This window comes from Malus domestica, chromosome 13 (assembly GCF_042453785.1).
Source record: "Malus domestica chromosome 13, GDT2T_hap1".
Classification (NCBI taxonomy): Eukaryota; Viridiplantae; Streptophyta; class Magnoliopsida; order Rosales; family Rosaceae; genus Malus; species Malus domestica.
Genome location: NC_091673.1, coordinates 5786098 through 5804444, shown reverse-complemented (window position 1 = coordinate 5804444; position 18347 = coordinate 5786098). Strand labels below are relative to the sequence as shown.

Here is an 18347-nt window from a genome sequence, read left to right as displayed (position 1 = left end):
ATAGTTTGTGTTTAGTATTATGGTGGGGGGAAGAATGTGGAGAAAGACACATTGAAACCCATTTGTAAATAACAAGAAGAAAAGAACAAGATGAACAAAACCCTACACCAATTACACAAGACCCTGTCAGAATCCACTGGTTGTAGACAAAGGTTTAAACTTTAATTAGATATAAAAATGTATTCCTTAATACTAGACAACATTTTTAAGTTCATGATTTCAAAAAGAGTAATGTTACTCATACCATGTTTTTGTACCATATTTTCATACCACCTTAGGTGGCATTTGATGCGAACAACCATATCATTTGAATGAATCAGATTTTTAAATTTAGTTCATTATTTAATAAACTAATAATTAAGAAAAACTAGTTAATTAAATAATGATTGTGGTATACGAGAAGTCTTTCTTCTTCATTTCCTTGGGTTTTGTAAATTTTTCAAATGATGTGGCTGTCCACATCAGATGCCACCCAAAATAATATAGAAATGTGATATAAAAACATGGTATGAATAACATTAGTCTTTCAAGAATGTTTAAGGGCCAACGAAAGGAGGAACAGACATTCAGGACCTAATCTTTGCCTTGCCGCCCCCACAAACTGCAATCTATGAACATCAATATTATTAATTATTATTGAAAAATTTGAAACCCATCCACTTCTTATATTTAAAGCCGTCCAAGATTATAAGAAGTGAAGGGATTTATAATTTAATAAAAACCAATTATTAAAAATTAATGACTGTCACAACCAACGCCATAAGAAGTTAAGGCCATTTTGTATTTAAATGAATTGGGTGTCAACTCCTACATTGAACAAGAAATAGTCCTTTTTTCATATAATATTTGAGCAAAAATAAAAAATCTCCCAACACCTCGCATGGCATACACATACTGACATTAGCCAAAAGGGATGTTTATTAATCTCATGTTTATATAGCTTAATTAAACCAGATTTACATTAATTGTCAAAGACTGTCAGAAAGATTAACACTTGTCTCTTAACTTGGTCAGGATTTTTGCTCATTATCCAAGGATAAATATTTTTAATATACAGACCAGAAAATTGTACAATTTTCGTTCTTCATTTGGTCAAATTTTACGTTTGGCTTGTGTAGCTGATTTAGGGTTCCAAATCGACTATGTGACAACAATTGTAAATTTGTTATGTCTCGTGTCAGAATTTGCTCCCAAAATTTTAAACATGATTTGATATGGCAGTCGACTTCAGTAATCATCTTTTTCTGTGGGTAAGATGTGATATTTTCATCTTAATCCTTAATACAAAGAATTATAAGTTTATTAGGGGGTTGAAACGATTGTTTTTGTTGTACATGCATGTCTACGACCTAAGTTCTCATTCTTTGGAATAGTAACCATGACCAAACCATTAGAAGTCAAATTAGAAAGTGGGTTACATATTTTGAATTATAAACGAAAACTTACGACTCATTTTTATGTTTTAAGTAGTGAAAATATTTAGTAGGACAGTTTGAACAGTCGATTACAATATTAAAATATGTATTTGTATGGCGTCTATTATTACATGAATACAACCGAATTTATTTCTTTGTGAAAATGTCTGATCATTCGACTAATGAGGCTACTTTACCCAAATTTTTATCTTTAGGTATCATCATCATGCAACGTGATATGAAAATAATCACCTAGATTTTCGTAATTCTAATTGTGAGAATATAATTTTAGAAATAGAACAAAAAATAAAGATGAGCAAGTAGATAATTTAATAAATAAAATGAAAATTGCCAGTATGAACGCTCACATATCTAATTAAGTATTTTTAGGTATCACTTTGATCCAATCCTACTCAAAATTGCGTTGGACACTGAAGCTTGTACGAAAAGTTGTGCATAGTGCTTAATAATATTTCCCGCCCTAAACACACATTAGTGGGTTGCTTTTTACGCATAGCTAGCAGCCCCCATGTTGAATGAGTACTACCCTCCTCATACAGAATTTCAAAAGTTAATTACACAAAATAAATCATGCATGATTAGCAGTGGACGCAACGTGTATAAAGAGCTCCGATCGCTCTGAATTTTTCACATTCCGGAATCCATCTTTCCTCCCATTTTCTTGGCAACCAAACACAAAGTTAGAACCTCACCAAGATAGTGTGTGATGGGATGTCGTAGTCGACTGTCCATACTCAAAGCAAAAGAATCTTAGCACACGCACGCCCTGCCCCATCTGCCGCCTTGGTCACATAATACTTTTCTCACATTAATTAGTAGCTTCGGTTTTTCCTAAGTCCCTAAACCTTGACCCCGTCGATACCCCCGAGCGTGTCCTTCCAAACCACTACCATATAACATCTCTCCACGTGGCAGTAAACTCGCTTCGTAATCACCAAGCCGGTGCCCCCTTGCTACTAAGCTCATAATCACTGTTAGTACTAATTAAAATAATCGGCATTGTTGCTTGGGAGAAATTTTATGTTGTAACGGGAACACGAGTAGTACACTACTTGTTTTTAAGTAAGTGGTTGAAAATTTTATTTTTTAAGTTATTAACCTTTTAACACATATATCATACTATTTATATAGTGATACCATCTCGTGTGCCGATCATTGAAAAATCTCTCGTTGCTTGGACATGTTTCAGTGTCAATTAGGTTTTAAACTAAAGCACGCAGCATGAGTTGGTTGGGGAAGTGAGAGAGAGACGGGGAAACATGGTAAACCTTTGCTTATATCTTTGGGTTTGTGGGTTGTGAACTTATGGGAGGAGAGCTGTACAGAAAGTGACTTCCTTCTTCTTCCTCTTCTATTTCTTCTTCTATTTCTTCTTCTTCCTCCTTATCTCTCTATCTTCGTCGTCGTCGTCTTCTTTCGTAAGTTTCTGGAGAGAGAGAGGGTCTAGAGAGAGAGATGGGGAACTGTCAAGCCATTGATGCAGCAGCTCTGGTGATACAGCATCCGAGTGGGAAGCTAGAGAGGATGTATTGGCCTATAAGTGCGAGTGAGGTGATGAGGTTGAACCCCGGTCACTACGTTTCCCTCATCATTCCGTTGCCGGTTTCCGAACAAGATCACGAACAAGTAGCAGAGAATCACGAGGAAGAGCACGGCAAAGCGGTGCGCTTCACTCGCGTCAAGCTTCTTCGGCCAAACGAAACTCTCGCTCTCGGCCATGCCTACCGGCTGGTTACTGCTCAAGGTATGGTCTTTGTGTTCATGTTTTTTGAGGTTGTTGTCGGGTTGTTGTCGGGTTTTGAAAGTTTCTGTGTGTTGATGTTTGTGTTTTTTTTTGGGTGGTATTTGTAGAGGTTAAGAAGGTTTTGAAGGCGAAAAAGAAGAAACAGCAGCTCGAATTGCTCGAGAAGTTGCGAACTGGGCAAGGGAAGGAGAATTCGGGTTGCGAAGAGGCAGCAGCAGAAGTGAAATCTGATGAGAAGGAGAATAACAAGCATGTATGTAGAAGTTGAACAACCCTTCTCATCTGTTTGTATCGACAAACTTCTGTTATCGGTCTGTAATACTAATGCTTAGCTGTGTGGTAATTCAGGCTTCAAAACGCGAAAGGCACCGATCAAGGACATCATCAGCGAATGCTGCCGCTGCTGCCGCTGCTGCTGCTGCCGCTGCTGCTGCTGCCGCACTGAGGTCCAAGTCTTGGCGCCCCTCGTTGCAGAGCATCTCCGAGGGCGTAAACTGATCAGCGGTTTCCAAACTTCGATAGCGAACAGAATGCAGAGTAGACAATAGAGTGCAAAAATGGATCCCATGTTGAAAGCAATAATCCATCTGTATAGCAACACACAGAAAAAAAGCGCTGAATCTGACATTGTATTAGAAGTGTGAGTTTCCTGGTAGCCAATGGGTCTCTTCCCCATTTTTTTGTGTTTGAAATATAAATGATCTGGAGAAATACAAAACCAAAAGTTAAATTTGTGTGGATTACAAAAATGATACATCATTTCGGTGTTTTCGAGTTCCAAGTTTCCCAGTCTCGATCGAGGTAGCTTTGAGCCCATAACAGAGATGTTCTTGCAGCCAAAGGTGCTCCAGGTAATTCCTTCTCCTTCAGAGCAACCAACATATCAGTGAAAGGCTCTACCAACAATGTCCCGGGTCCTCCATACTCCCTGTGCAAGAATTCACTGAATATCTGGTTTGAAACAAGAGGTTAAATTAGTTAATTGAATTCTGAGTGATTCAAATAGTATCAAACGAGTGTGTTCTATCCTCTGCACCCGAGTTTTAATGCACCACATATTGAAATTGTAGGTAGGAATAAGACAACATTTGCCAGAAGGTTAACGTGCAAAGATGGAAAGAACTATTTGATGGAAGCTGTCTGGAAAATAGTACAGGGGAGTGAGGTCAGATTTTTGTCCAAAGGCTCAATTATTGTACTGTTTTACAAGTCAGGCAAAACTCATAGCCTCACTGGCTCACTCACACGCCATAGAAATTAGAAAAGAAAGGAAACATCCGATTCACATAAAAGGGTTGGCTTGCACCATAAAAGTTACAACTCCTTAGGCCCCCAGGCAAAACTCTTTTATCATACAATTGGGAAAAAAAATTAAAATTTGAAGAGGAATCCCTCATCCCTTTCCCCCTCCAGCCGCGCACGGCTTGAATTTGAAATTAAAAGGGGGAGAGGGATTCCAGATCAATATTTTCGGTGCCAATAAAACCATCATTCCAAAAGACATCACAACTTCAAAAATAGGGCTCGTCTGATAACCAATTCTATTTCGTACGTTGTTCATTACATTGTTGCCATACACACTTCGAAGGAAACATTTTTCCCCACCACATTGATTGCCGTTAAATCACACTAACGACAATCAATACGCCAGGTTATGTGGTGACCGAAAAAATGCACTCCTCTTAGAATGAAGGGTCAGTTTCAGATTACAGGTCCTTGTTCATATTTGTATATAATTATACACGTTAGTACGTTACTTGTGTAATAAAAGTAGACAGTTTTTCCAATCTTCACAAATCACATAGTACCAGTGGGTTGGAAAAATTAGGTGACTAGACCTATCCATAAGTGAGTCAGAAATCAAATCCAACACGCAGATCACCAGACCACAGATGCCATGAATGCTAGGACCACATGTCAAATAGGTAATCAAAATCTATGTCTCCACCGGCCACCAGGAAGTCCAGAATAATAAATGTAAACCAAACATGAAGAAAAGAACCCACTTGCTCTATGATGCAGAATCCGAATGTTCTCATTACCATATCATAATTATATTCTCTCTCTTAACTCCTCACTAGAATAGGCCGGAATCTGAAGTCCAAGCCCAGTAATTTTGCCCTAGAGAGTTTTGAGTGCACCAGAAGTTCACAACCAAGGCCTATTTCTTGTACTGGATGGGCCAGCTACTGCTCATAGACTCATGTACATATTCATTGTTCATCAACCTTTTTATTATACAAGCAAAATTGGGTAAGGGATCCAAAATTTCGAACTCGGGTCTTTAGTTGTAGGATGAATACTCTTATCTACTTGAGCTACGAGAGCGGGTGCATCAATCATTTGCAACTCCAAATTGGTGAAACAATGGCATTCTATTAGCTACCCTCAAATTCATAACTATGAGCCTAGAAGCTAACATGGCGGCATATGGTTTTGTTACGTTAGGACACAACTCCCTCAAATTACACGACTAATGTTATCATTTTTATCAGTCAACTGTTCACCACAGAAAACGGGAAAAGAAAACCCATTAGATATATGAATAACAAACCTCTGCACAGACGTCTACCACACTATGGAGGTCATGCCCAAAAGTCTCCTTCTCCTTAACTAACCTCCTGGAAAGCTCTGCCCTGAACTTCTGAGTCTCCTGCAACAAACAAGTCGAGCTAATAACACAACATAAACATGCATTCAGATCAACTCCACAAAAAAGGCATAAATTCTCAAGCATACTTACAGATTCTGCGAACTGGGGAATTGGGTCAGGATAAACATACTTCTGGGGCGTCGCCGCCGTGGCTCTCGGCGGCTTTACGGCGGAGTTTCTGAATATGGGTTTTAGTGGCGGACGAAGAATATGAATAACGGTGGACATTGGGGTTTTGGAGGGAGGAGTAAGTGCTGGGCTCGAAACGAGAGGGCCACAGCCACAGGGTTTGTGGAGCGCCATTGTTAAGGAGTACACAACGACATTCAGAATGGCGGATATGATTCTAACGAAATCAAAACCACTGCAATATTATTTGAATTGGGCCGGTTGGCTTTGTCGTAGAATTGTAATGGGCCAGCATTTTAAGATCGCTGGCTTAGGCTTGGGTTTCAGATCTTATGGGCCTCTATGTAAGTTGAGTTATTCCTCATATTACTAATTCGTTTTATGGTGGAATCTCAGTATTAGAGTGGGTTGTCTCACGTTTGAAGCTCAATGATTACATGCACTCCATGCCATCTCATTTGTGTTGCTCAAGTGTTTGAGTTGAAAATTCGCCACATGTGAAGGGCGTGTTGAGAATGAACCTTGCATGGATTTATAAGTAAGTTAAACTACTCTCTACAGTACCAATTGATTTTATAGTAAATCTCAACTTTCTTCGTATTGAGAATAAGCCCCACTTTAATATTCCATGCTTTGTTTAGGATTACTCTATCAATGACGTAGTCCGGGCCAACTACACAAGTCTTTCCACATGACAGTAGCAAAGACGAAATTTTTTTAGGGAAATAAAACCAAAGAAAAGATGTGTTATTGTGCGTACAAAATAAGTAGTAAAGTGAGAGAAGTTTTGGATACAAAAGGAAACTCAAAAAACTTAAAATAAAATGAAAATAACAAAGTTTTTACCTTTAAAATAATAAAGTTTTGGATCCTGTATGTTATTGTACTTTGCTTAAACCACAAAAGTTCTAAATTATTAGTTTACTACCGCGTTGGGAGGAGACGGTCAAATGGGAAAAGGCAATTAACATAGAGAGAAGTGCTTCGTATTAATCCCTAATGCTCATTAAAAATTGTGCCTACAATTAAACACGTTCATCCTCAAGCAATGTGAACTTTCTTTTCAACTTAATTTGCATTAATAAATCAAACATTCTGGAGGAAGCTTTCTGCTAAACAAAAGCATCCACCCCAATTAGCGATTGTTGGTCTATGGATAAGTTCACATCCAATTCCAAATCCTATACATTATGTTTTTTTTCCCTCATTTTTTATGATTCTTTTCGAAAATCAATATTTTGATAAGGAAGAGTTGAATACAAAATTTCGAGTGAATTCTTAATAAGGTTGAGATACAAATCTTCTATCATGCTCTTGACGTTTCGCTTTAAAGATTTTTTTGTTTCTTCTTTCCGTCATGGGTTAATGAAGTGGAATGCACTAGAATCAATTGTTTATATGCATTCACCCTTTTTCTTTTTCTTTCTGTAACATATTCCCACATGCAAAGACAGAGAGGAGAACTGCCATGCCACTTAAGAAGTAGCTAGAACATGTTCATGAGGATAAAGAAACTAAAACGAAATTAAAACAGGAAATATTTGAATTCTAGTTTTAATTGTCGTTAACCATGAGGGGTATATATTTCAATTTGCACCCAAGATAAAAGGGATCTATGCCTTTACCCCTAAAAATTTTCAACGACCACAACCTTTCACAGTTGGTGTTCTACACCTAAACATAATTAGGCAATGTTCTAATCTTGTCTGTGTCCTGGTTATTCTTTTAATGCAGTCTGAGCAGAAGCTTTCGGCTAACATCCTTTTCGGCTAAGGCACACTACTTACTAAACTCAAGTCACATTTTCCATTCGTACTTGGTTAAGTATTCTTTATGCAATTTACTTGTCTAGTGATTTATTAATTAGTCTCATATGTATGATAAGTTTCTTTTGTCACACTATATATGACACGTGAAATTGTTAGATTGTTTACACACATCGTTGATTAGGGTATTGAGTGAGACGATCGTTCAATGTATTTTTATGCAATCTACTTGTCTAGTGATTTGTTAATTAGTAAGTTCATTTTGGCACATAATATATATGACACGTTAGAATGTTAACATGCATCGTTGATTAGGGTTTTGACACAACCATGGCTCAACAAATCTTTTGTGCAATCTACTTGTCTAGTGAGTTGTTTAGCCTCATATGTGCGATAACTTTCTTTTATCACTTAGTACGACACTTTAAATTGTCATACTGTTAACATGCATTGTTGATAAGGTTTTGAGACAATCATGCCTCAGTACATGCTCGTTAATTTCAACTATAGCAAAAGACATTTTGTTTGCTTTTGATCAAATTATGACAAGAAAACAAAAATGTGTTCTGTTATGTGTACATATATAATTAATAAGATGCATATACATGATATGATCTAAACGAAGAGATGATGGCTGTTTAATGTATATTGATGATTAAACAGACGACCCTTTTGTCTCCACTCTTGAAAATGGAGGTCCAGCTCCAGGCACTATCAAAAAAGCAAAAGAAAGAAGAAAAATATCAGACACACACGCTCCCTCGATAATAGCCAACCGGCCATCGTACATCAGCTCCTACCCCTTTCAACTTCTTTTCGTGGCATCCAAAGAGTCCTCTCCAATTTTGATTTGATCAAGTTGTAAAAATAAAGCCAAACACATGCACTAGGCCTCCCCATACAGATACCACTTTTACATATATCTGCATGTCATCTGTTCGATTGAGCTGGAAGATCATTTTGAAGAGACACAACATGAATTTTACAGGTGTTGGAGGGGTCTTCGATCAAATTTTCTTGAAAAATTGGCTTAGATTACCAAAATCAAATTTCAATTTTGACCAATGACATATTGATGACTTATCGATCAAATATCGATAACATACTGATATACTAAAAAACTTATCATTTCAGCAATTTTGTCTGATTTCCCAATTTTCTATTTTAATTTGAACAATCTTTTCTTTTAATTGATTTAATTCTCTTACATGTATGGGGGATGGGGACAATGATAGTATTTCAAGGACTTGAGAATGGTGGTGTCTTGCATTCAGCATAAAATCAAAACCTGATATCTGAAATATTCAGCATCATTCTAGCTTTTGAACCCTTTAGTCTAAGGGGCCTGACTTTTGCAGAAACCCCACGAGCATATGGTTTTTACAACGAAAGATGACCTTTAAAGGATGAATATTTAGGGTCCTCTATCTTTGTCATTGGCCTCAAAAAGTTGAAAATTCCGCAAGAAAAAGAGTAGCTAAAGAGCAAGATTCTGCTCCCTACACCTCCAAACCTCTTACTTTTGAGCACTAAGAGAGAAAAAGAAATTTTGGCTTTAGGGTTCATACTTAGGATTCCTCACTTTAAAATCCCATTTTGTTTAGAGAAAAAGAAGCATGCGGACAAGTTTTCACCACTGAAAAATAAGAGGGTTGGGCCCTTGCAATTCCATTCCCTCATATACAATTCAAGATAAACAAATTACATGGCTATATATTGATATAATCGCTTACAGTTTAAGTGATAGGTCAAATATTTTCATTCTCAAAATGAGTGATCGATCGAATTTAATAGCATGAATCTTAAAACTTGATTTGTACTTGGGAAAAAGTAATAATCATTTGCCACTAGTTACTCTAATTATTTGAGTTGTACCCATGTGATCTCTAGCTCATTGATCTATGGTCTACAGTAATCTCAAGTTTCTCAAAAATTCAACAGTTGATGCATGATTGTCAATTACCACATCTAAATTTCAACATATGCGTGGTATATAATAGGTGAATGATAGCAACATGTTAATCATCCCCACACTTTACTGCTTGGCCTTGATCATGATGGGAGGGATAAATAATGTTGGAAAGAAATTGCCTACAAAATCCAAATTCACAGAGGCACCACACCACCACCTTCCTATTTCTATTAAAAAAACCAAAGTGTATAAAGAAAACAAAACAAAACAAAACGTTTTCACCTTTTTATCTCCAATGAGAAGGCGTCACGTCACCATCGTGGGTTCGATATACTGCCATCGAATTATACTCAAGGGACCCTGAAAAACCCTATTGCTCAAAGCTCATATGAGTTAGGGCACTATAAAAAGCATATGATATATTTGTATCTACTGGTGTAAACAGCACCATCTATGGCTGCTGTTGTGGAAAAATAAAAGTATATGATCTTGGATAAAGATAAACCATCTGTATTTATTTTGTGTGGTTAAAATTGTTTGATAGCATTGTCATTGCGCTCCACGATTTGTCCTATTTCCCGTCAGATTTATGTTTTAATTAAAGTTAAGTTTTTTTTGTCACTTTTCATGCATAGGTCTAGGAGGTGGGCTAATTGTGAATAAATTAGGTTTATCAATTGTTGATCACCAAACCCGCGGACCTGCATTTTGTCTAATGGGTGACCTTTTTGGTGGGGGAAGAAGAAGAATATGGATCCGAATTGGCATTTGGTGACGGATCCGTGTGGTCCAAAATTAATCTTCATGGCTCCCACCAAAAAAAAAAACCCTAGCTAGCTGGCCCTAATGAGGCAATTCCATGTTGCATGAATTGATTAATTAGCAAGTTCCATTCATAATTAATTATGAATTGATTAATTAGATTCATTTAATTAAATTAGAAAGTGGATTCCGACAGCATGGATCGATCAAGGGATCCACATTGTCGAAACAAACTTAATTAAATCCTTTTGTAAAGCAGCAAGTAATTAACTAGCTAAGCTTCATCAATGTGAATAAATTATCTAAACCTATGTTTTTCTTAACTCAGAATTTAATTTAGGGTTCTTTAGAAAATGGCCCTTGAAACTCTTATTTTCCAAACAAAAACCCACCTAATATTAAATATCCAAATAAAACCCAAATTTCAAATAGAGTACCATGTAGACAAATATGTAACCAATTATTATCACATATTTACAACTTATGCCACAAAACCCTAATTATGTCAATAAATATTATTACTTACCCTAATTATGATTAGTAATTAACCCCATATGGAAAATTTCACCTTTCTTGTATGGAAAATATTAGGAATATATATATATATATATATATATTAATTTAACCATGTTCATAAACAATTATGGGCACATTTTTCATATGAAAAAAAAAATCCTTGTACAATCAGTTATTTTGCATCAAATAATATTGTTGGATAAAAAACAATAAAGAACCAATTAATATTCTTTTATGTTGTAGGTAAATTATTTTACCTAGATTATTACATACGTTAGGCATTTTTTGTTTGTTATCATATATGCTTGTTAAAAATAATTTATCTATATTTGTATGTAAAATATAAGTAAATTAATTTTGAATCAAATAACATTTATTTTGTAGGTAAATTAAAATAGTAGTTCCATTATTTTGGTAAAGTTAAACAGTGCCTAAATTATTTCGTAAGAATTAAACCAAGACAAATTATCTCTACTAAAATAAAACAGTAGATATTCGACAAAAAATAAATAAAAAATAAAACTGTAGATACATTATTTTCTTATAAGATTAAACAATAGGTAAATTATATTGTAGGTACATTATGTTTGTAATATAAAAAAAAGAAATTGAAATTTATAAACAAAAAGTAGTAGATATATTATTTTTTAATCAAATTTCCTTTATTTGTAGGTGAATTATATTGTAGGTACATTATGTTTGTAATATAAAAAAAAAGAAATTGAAATTTATAAACAAAAAGTAGTAGATATATTATTTTTTAATCAAATTTCATGTATTTGTAGGTGAATTATTTTCATGCATTATTATATATATTGGCCACATTTTACTACTAATATATATGTGTGCAATAATTTACCTATATTATTATATAAAATATAGATAAATTTATTTTGAAATCAAATAACATTTTTTATTTTATAAGTAAATTATTTTACATGTATCATTACATATACAGGGCAAATTTATTACTAATACACATGTCCAAATAATTTACCTATATTTTTTAAATATAGCTAAATTATTTTATAGTGCTCTTTCATATTTTCATTTGGTAAGAAAATGACAAGATTAAATTAAAATTGTCTAATTTTATGCAAATTTGAAAAACAATTACGAAATCTTAAGGAAAGTATAACATTATTAGTTCTTTTTTTCCTTAACATACAATTTGTTATGACATATTATTATTTTAAACATTAATGCATTTTTTTCCATTAATCTCTCCTTTCAAATTTGCATAGAATTAAATGTTTACATTAAAACGGTAATTAGGGGTATTTTAGGCATCTGCAAAATGTAAAATGTGTAAAGGCAAACAAAATTAATGAATTTGCTTATGTGGAGCCTAGTCATTGGGTTTTATTCAGATAAAAAGACTATGTCGGGTTTTATGTAAAGAAACTTGAGTTTCAGGGGCTAAAGTCATATTTTCAGTTTAATTTATTTGTTCAACACTTGTTCATCAAATTTAAACTTTCAACTTTCTCAAACAAAGTAAAACCTGAATACACTGTAGAAACCCTAAATTTAATAATACGGTAGCATGGATGCTTTTTCTCAATGTCCTCGATGGATGATGGCATTATTATACCCTAAAAGGCAACCATCCAAGAGGAATTGGAGAAAATGTACTTTCTTTCCAACAATTATCACTACGTTGGTTGTTTTATTTCATGGTGGTCCATTTAAACAGCCATATTGACATAATTTAGATGTGTATGTGCAAGGGCGAAGCTTTAAATAATGTTTATGCGAGCACAACTAAGCAATGACAGATGCAAGTCTTCGTGAAATTTTAAAAAGAGTGTAGTGTCAATTTTTTAAAATTTTAAGTGAGGCATTTTGTCGAGCACTTGACCAATTCATACCCATTGTGTGCTTAGCCATTTTAAGTATATTTTAGGGTCAATATTGTACGTGAACAAATAAATAAGTTATATACGTATAGGGCTAGGAGGTCAAATTTATTAGACATACGAGAGATAATTCTTTTTCTTTAGCTACCAGAATAAACTATACAACTAAACAATATATATATTAAACCCGCCTTTTGGTAGTTCTAAATGAGGAACGAGAAATAGAGTTGATGATGATAGTGAGTTGATTATTATTCGTCTTGACGAAAAATAATTGCGATTTACTTGCTCATACCATTTTTTCACTGGCCAAAAACTGGGGCGCACGTGCCTTTCTGGCCTTAGTAAGTTTCGGCCCTTGTGTGTGTGAGTAAAACTAAGAAAAATAAAAGTGATGTAGGAAGATTTGAGAGATGATGGATACTCGATCGGTTTGCATATTGCCACCTGGAAAATTAATCGAGAAGTTGATGATAAGATTGCATGACTATGCATGCAGTTGCTTTAAATGCATATGGTTACCTTTTACAAGCCATATGATATGTACATAAGGGGCCATAATATATGATGCTACTACATGCAAAAATAATATACCCCATGTCGGGGATCTGTGACTAAATGACATGCTCTTAGTTGGCCTTTTTCTATTTGTAGTGAGAAGCTGTAAGTACTTAATTAAAAGCACCTTTTCAAGGCCTTGGCTTTTTCCCACCATATCATCTTATCTCAGCCTAGCGCCCACCACAGTATACACCCCACCTTGTTAATTTTCATATTAACGAACTGAAACCCTACTTGTTTAGCTGATCATCAATAAAATACAATTGTGAAGGTGAAATATCACTGCATATCAGGCAGAGTTGTCTGATATCTGGTAGAGATATTAGAACAGCCATGGGCCGGTCATGAGATAACTTGCTCTAATATCAAAGATATACATATGTATGTGTACAATTATATATATGTTTGTGCATACAACTAGAGATATCTCCACTAAACATCTATCATGTGACTTACTCAAAGTGACACAACAGATTTTTTCATTTGAGTGAACAACATCCATCACGTGACTTGCTCACAATGATTCATCAGATTTTCTAATCGTTGGTCACGAGAGGGGTTCATATATGTGAGGACGTGAAATCAAATTCTCTTAATATGAACAGTCACGCTCGATGAATGAACGGTCTTTATTGATCGCGGGACCAAATGTGGTCTCACTTTGCAGAGGAGCTAAAATCACTCACAAACTTCCACACAGAAAATAAACATAAAGCACCAAGCTGCAAATTGTGTATTGTCAATGATGTGCCAGAGAGATAGCTAGAGAGATACGAAAGAAGTATTGATGATATTTTATTGATGATGAATCAAATACAGCACACATGAAAAGGCCCCAAAGACCTTTGTATTTTTTTAGGACAATACTAAGGAGGTTTCTCCCCCTCGTGATTTTTTTTTCTTTAAATAAAAAAATCAAATAAATGAAGAGAAATAAAAAAGGCGTAGACACGAGTGACCATGCACCACCCGTGTGAACACCAGAGTTCATCAGTATGGTTATAGGCCCACTCAAGGCCAATAAAACAGGCAATTTCCCGCCAAAAATGCACACATAGACAGGTGTGCGCCACGCACTCTGCCACCAAAGCAGTGTGGGAGAGCACACACACCACTCAAAAGTCCAAAATGGGTGAAGCCACCGATCGTATTCAGTCTTCACCTCCACCCGTTCATTTGGTTTTCCCGTCAAAAAACGCACACAGTTGAGGAGTCAGAAGCAATAATCAACCTAGATGAGGAGAAAAACTTAAACAACGGCACACGAATCATATTATCTTTGTTCTCAAACTGCGTCGTAGCGCTCACAAAAGCATAGATTCTTGTATTCCAATTTCATTTGACTCCATATTGGTCTCATTCAGCAAAAACTGCTCAAACTTCAAAGCTGGATCCCTAATTTTGCCAACCCTTTCTTTTCTTTCCTTGTTTTCATGTCCCACCAACTTCAATGAGGCCTTTGAATTCAATCCCACTTCATTCGCGCTTCCATGACTCCACTATTTTTATAAATCATATCTCTTTACTAAAACAAATCCCCCTCCCTTGGGAATCGGCAAAGCCATTATATAATGAATAATGGCAATGCCCACCAACAAAAACAACAAATAAAATAATAAAATATCTCCAAAACTCACCAAACTCTTATACATACAGACATTATATATACTATAATCTACACAAAACCCCACGATCAGGTATTTTTAATCCCAAAACCCCTCCTAAAAATATGAGGTTTCTAGACAACTTTTGGACCACCATTTTCATTTCCCTTTTATTTATAATTCCCATATCCCCTTACTCGGAGTTTCCTTTGTCATCATCTACCCACAAGCAGTTATTTAGTTTCCTCCTTTTATATGATATCGGTGATGATGACGATGGCGAAGATAATGAGATCGATGACGAGGACGATGAGTCCGAACTCGACCTCATTCTACCCCTAACCGTAACTCGGAGTTGGAGTGGTAGCACATTGGGTGATGACTTTTTATTCCGACTATTTCCAACCACTAGATCTTGCATTAATCGATAGCATCCGATGATTTTCTCCTGCAAATTAATTAGAAAATGGATATATTTCGGAATTTGCAAATTAAAGTAAACATGTAGATTAGAATAATTTAAAATATCATGTTGCAAAGCAATCATAATGTGTACTTACTTTGCTTAGTCCATCACACCATGATTCGGCATGTTCAGGGTTTTCAAGTGACAGATTTGGGATTTCATCGGCTGCAGAGAGTATTGCTGCCGCAGCAATGCATGATGGCCAATATTCAAGAAAGCTAGATTCTACGGATCGACATAATTATGAATTCATTAACAACAAAAGTCAAGAATAACAGCTACAAGTTATCACAATGCATATACGTACGCACACCTACACAACTGTATTACGTATAGATATACAAATCTGCATGTAAATATTACGTACAGTACGTACCCTGGATATTGGATAAGATGATATCCGTGGCGCGTGAAATGAGAAAGCCAATGAAAGTTGCCGTTGGATCGAGCTTGCATGCAAAGAAAGCGATGAAGCAGAAGGGTGTTATGGATCGTAGCCTCCAATCCAAAACGCTCAGCACCAGAAGCTCCATCCTGCGGACTGTTCTGGGTTCGAATATAAACTTGGCACCTTCCACCTATGACACGTGTACATCTTACATTATAGTGACATGCTAGCTGTTTTATAATATTATTGCCATAACTAAACATTAAATCAATATTCCAACAAAAAAAACACATTAAAATCAATAAGTCTAGATTAAGAAAAAATTAGGGTTGATTACGTATAATAATTAATACCTGAAGATCCAACAGCGAAGGAACCAGAGGTTCCTCCATCTTAGCAGCTAAGGACAAGCAAGCAACACTTAAAAGTTGCATCGGCCACCCATTTGCTTGCTGATCAAACAATAAACATACAAAACGCGTATTATTAGAAAAAGTACTATCGTCATCATATGGACTTAATTAATTAAGATTCCTGTGTAATTTGTTGGTTTGCACTCGATACACAATGCTAGACGTATTAGCACGTGTCAGAGAAAAAATAACAAAGTTAATATTAAAAGGACATGTAATAATTAGTATCATTGTACTTTAATACTGTAGTAATTATAAAGTCAGATTAACCTAATAAAAAATTTGGAGTTTAGTTTAGAGGATCGTAGAGAAATTTTTAGTTGTGACGGGAACACAAGTAGTACATCATGTGTTTTAATAGGAATGATATTAAATTTTATTTTTTAAGTTATTAATTTTTTAGCACATATATCTCATCATTTGTTTAGTGATACATGATGTAACATACGAGGTATTGGTTATATGTAACATACGAGGTACTGGTTATAGTGAAAAAATCTCTCGAAATTGTAATGGAACAGTACGTACAACGAATCACCTACTGTCCACATTGTACAGTGAACTTTTTGTTTTGTTCGATTAATTTTACGTACGTTTGAAAAGTCTATACGTACTTAGAATAGTCAATAAAGTAATTACGTCTTTCACCAATAATTAGGATATAATCTTAAATATTATTCAGCTTAATCGCTAATGAAGATTAAATTTACCGGCAGGCGGTGGGAGTATAAGAACCGATCCAAGTAGTTAACGGAGAGATACGCCGTCAGTGGTTGAAACCCATAGTAACTTTGGACCTGCATACAGAACGTAATATTGATTAACTGATATTACAAGGGAAGTAATCCAATTGAGCCGCCGGTATTCGTCCGAAACTGAAAAGCAATTTACAGATAGATCCGGCGGCTGATAAACAGCGTCTTCGCCTGACGCTAGCAATGCAAGAGACACTATAGATAATAGATCTAAAGCTCTCACGCGCATGCGTTTCAAGAGAACTGATTTTTACACTATCCATTTGACTTGAATCGAATTTGATTAAGTTAATTCCATGTAAATGTCAGAAATAGAAAACGGAGGAGAAAAGGATGTGCGACGATCAGTTCGTTCACAATGGTCTACATTAATTATATTAAAGTTAGCCGCCGATTAAATAAATCGTTTGACGTTTTACCTTGAGAATCCATGCAACGGAGTCGGCTCTGGCGGTGACGTCGAGCGACTGAGAGTGGAAGCGAGACAAGTAATCGAAACCGGGGACGAAGTGGCGCTCCCCTTCGATGAATCCGGCGATGGATTCTTCGCTACACGCCGGAGATTCCACGTCCGACGAGCATTCCGGCGACTCTCCGGACAGTATTCCGGAGTTTTCCGCGCACAAGAGGTCCGAAAAACAGTCCGAGCTCCATACAGTCGACATGATGATGATGACGATGATGATGATCGCCGTCGTCCCTGATCGCTTGAGTCATTGGTTCCCCATCACTTATCGTCGTCGGAGATTGATCCGAGAAGTCGCCGGAATGCTTGTCTCTGTGGAGAGATTGTGTGTGTGTGTGTGTGTGTGTGTGAGAGTGAGAGAGAGAGAGAGAGAGAGAGAGAGAGAGAGAGAGAGAGAGAGTAAGGAAGATGAGTAAACTTGAGATTTTGATTTGGAGACTCTATCAGTTTCGATGGATATAAATATGAAGTTTTTGTATTTATTTTTATTTCTTTATTTTTCGTTTTCGTGAAATTTCGAGAGTAGGAAAAAGGAAAAACAAATAGTGATGTGATTTTTCCGGGAATTATGTGTGGTTCTGTTTATGGAGGAAAATATTATAATTACGTAAAGAGTGCGTGATGGCAACTGGAGTTTCATCACGTCACCCGTGCGAAACCCTTGCTATATATAATTCACAAGTAAATTATGATGATGCCGCGTGGCCCGTTTGATTGGTTGATAAAATCTAAAATATTTTATTTTTTGTCAAAAAAAAAATAATTTTGTTTGTGGGGAGGGATTTTTCAAGTATCAAGATATTGATGTCAAATTGCTACAAAATGTTAGGTATAAAATATTGAAAGTACATACATGGATTACAAAGACATGCAAGATATATTGTAAGTTCATACTCGAAAAAGGTCGTTATCTCTCG

The 18347-nt window shown here is 35.8% G+C and overlaps 3 protein-coding genes across 3 annotated transcripts; 1 reads left to right on the top strand and 2 right to left on the bottom strand.

The window, feature by feature from the left end:
• The first annotated feature begins 2065 nt into the window (after positions 1-2065).
• On the top strand, positions 2066-3912 carry LOC103451926 (uncharacterized). Its single transcript, XM_008391371.4, has 3 exons — positions 2066-3180; positions 3288-3433; positions 3529-3912. Exons 1-3 carry the CDS (start codon positions 2892-2894, stop codon positions 3676-3678), a joined length of 585 nt encoding a protein of 194 aa, XP_008389593.1. The 5' UTR covers positions 2066-2891; the 3' UTR covers positions 3679-3912.
• On the bottom strand, positions 3791-6181 carry LOC103451927 (protein PLASTID REDOX INSENSITIVE 2, chloroplastic-like). The gene is made up of 3 exons (XM_008391373.4): positions 5924-6181; positions 5735-5833; positions 3791-4131 (listed from the first exon to the last, which is right to left on the bottom strand). The coding sequence occupies exons 1-3, from the start codon at positions 6134-6136 to the stop codon at positions 3937-3939; spliced, it is 507 nt and encodes a 168-aa protein (XP_008389595.1). The 5' UTR covers positions 6137-6181; the 3' UTR covers positions 3791-3936.
• Positions 6182-14109: 7928 nt separating this feature from the next.
• Positions 14110-17875, bottom strand: LOC103451925 (cyclin-D1-1-like). Its single transcript, XM_008391370.4, has 6 exons — positions 17384-17875; positions 16920-17006; positions 16150-16248; positions 15785-15986; positions 15503-15633; positions 14110-15390 (listed from the first exon to the last, which is right to left on the bottom strand). The coding sequence occupies exons 1-6, from the start codon at positions 17627-17629 to the stop codon at positions 15136-15138; spliced, it is 1020 nt and encodes a 339-aa protein (XP_008389592.1). The 5' UTR covers positions 17630-17875; the 3' UTR covers positions 14110-15135.
• Between the last annotated feature and the right edge of the window lie 472 nt (positions 17876-18347).

What these genes read in the sequence shown, in the direction of transcription:
- LOC103451926 (XM_008391371.4), top strand. Translation starts at nt 2,892, where the DNA reads ATGGGGAACTGTCAAGCCATTGATGCAGCAGCTCTGGTGATACAGCAT. An exon ending in CCGGCTGGTTACTGCTCAAG is followed by an intron (nt 3,181 to 3,287) that starts GTATGGTCTTTG and finishes TGGTATTTGTAG; the next exon opens with AGGTTAAGAAGGTTTTGAAG. An exon ending in AGAAGGAGAATAACAAGCAT is followed by an intron (nt 3,434 to 3,528) that starts GTATGTAGAAGT and finishes GTGGTAATTCAG; the next exon opens with GCTTCAAAACGCGAAAGGCA.
- LOC103451927 (XM_008391373.4), bottom strand. Translation starts at nt 6,136, where the DNA reads ATGGCGCTCCACAAACCCTGTGGCTGTGGCCCTCTCGTTTCGAGCCCA. An exon ending in TTCCCCAGTTCGCAGAATCT is followed by an intron (nt 5,834 to 5,923) that starts GTAAGTATGCTT and finishes TGTTTGTTGCAG; the next exon opens with GAGACTCAGAAGTTCAGGGC. An exon ending in TGGTAGACGTCTGTGCAGAG is followed by an intron (nt 4,132 to 5,734) that starts GTTTGTTATTCA and finishes GTTTCAAACCAG; the next exon opens with ATATTCAGTGAATTCTTGCA.
- LOC103451925 (XM_008391370.4), bottom strand. Translation starts at nt 17,629, where the DNA reads ATGTCGACTGTATGGAGCTCGGACTGTTTTTCGGACCTCTTGTGCGCG. An exon ending in CTTCGCTGTTGGATCTTCAG is followed by an intron (nt 15,987 to 16,149) that starts GTATTAATTATT and finishes CACGTGTCATAG; the next exon opens with GTGGAAGGTGCCAAGTTTAT. An exon ending in CATCTTATCCAATATCCAGG is followed by an intron (nt 15,634 to 15,784) that starts GTACGTACTGTA and finishes GTCGATCCGTAG; the next exon opens with AATCTAGCTTTCTTGAATAT.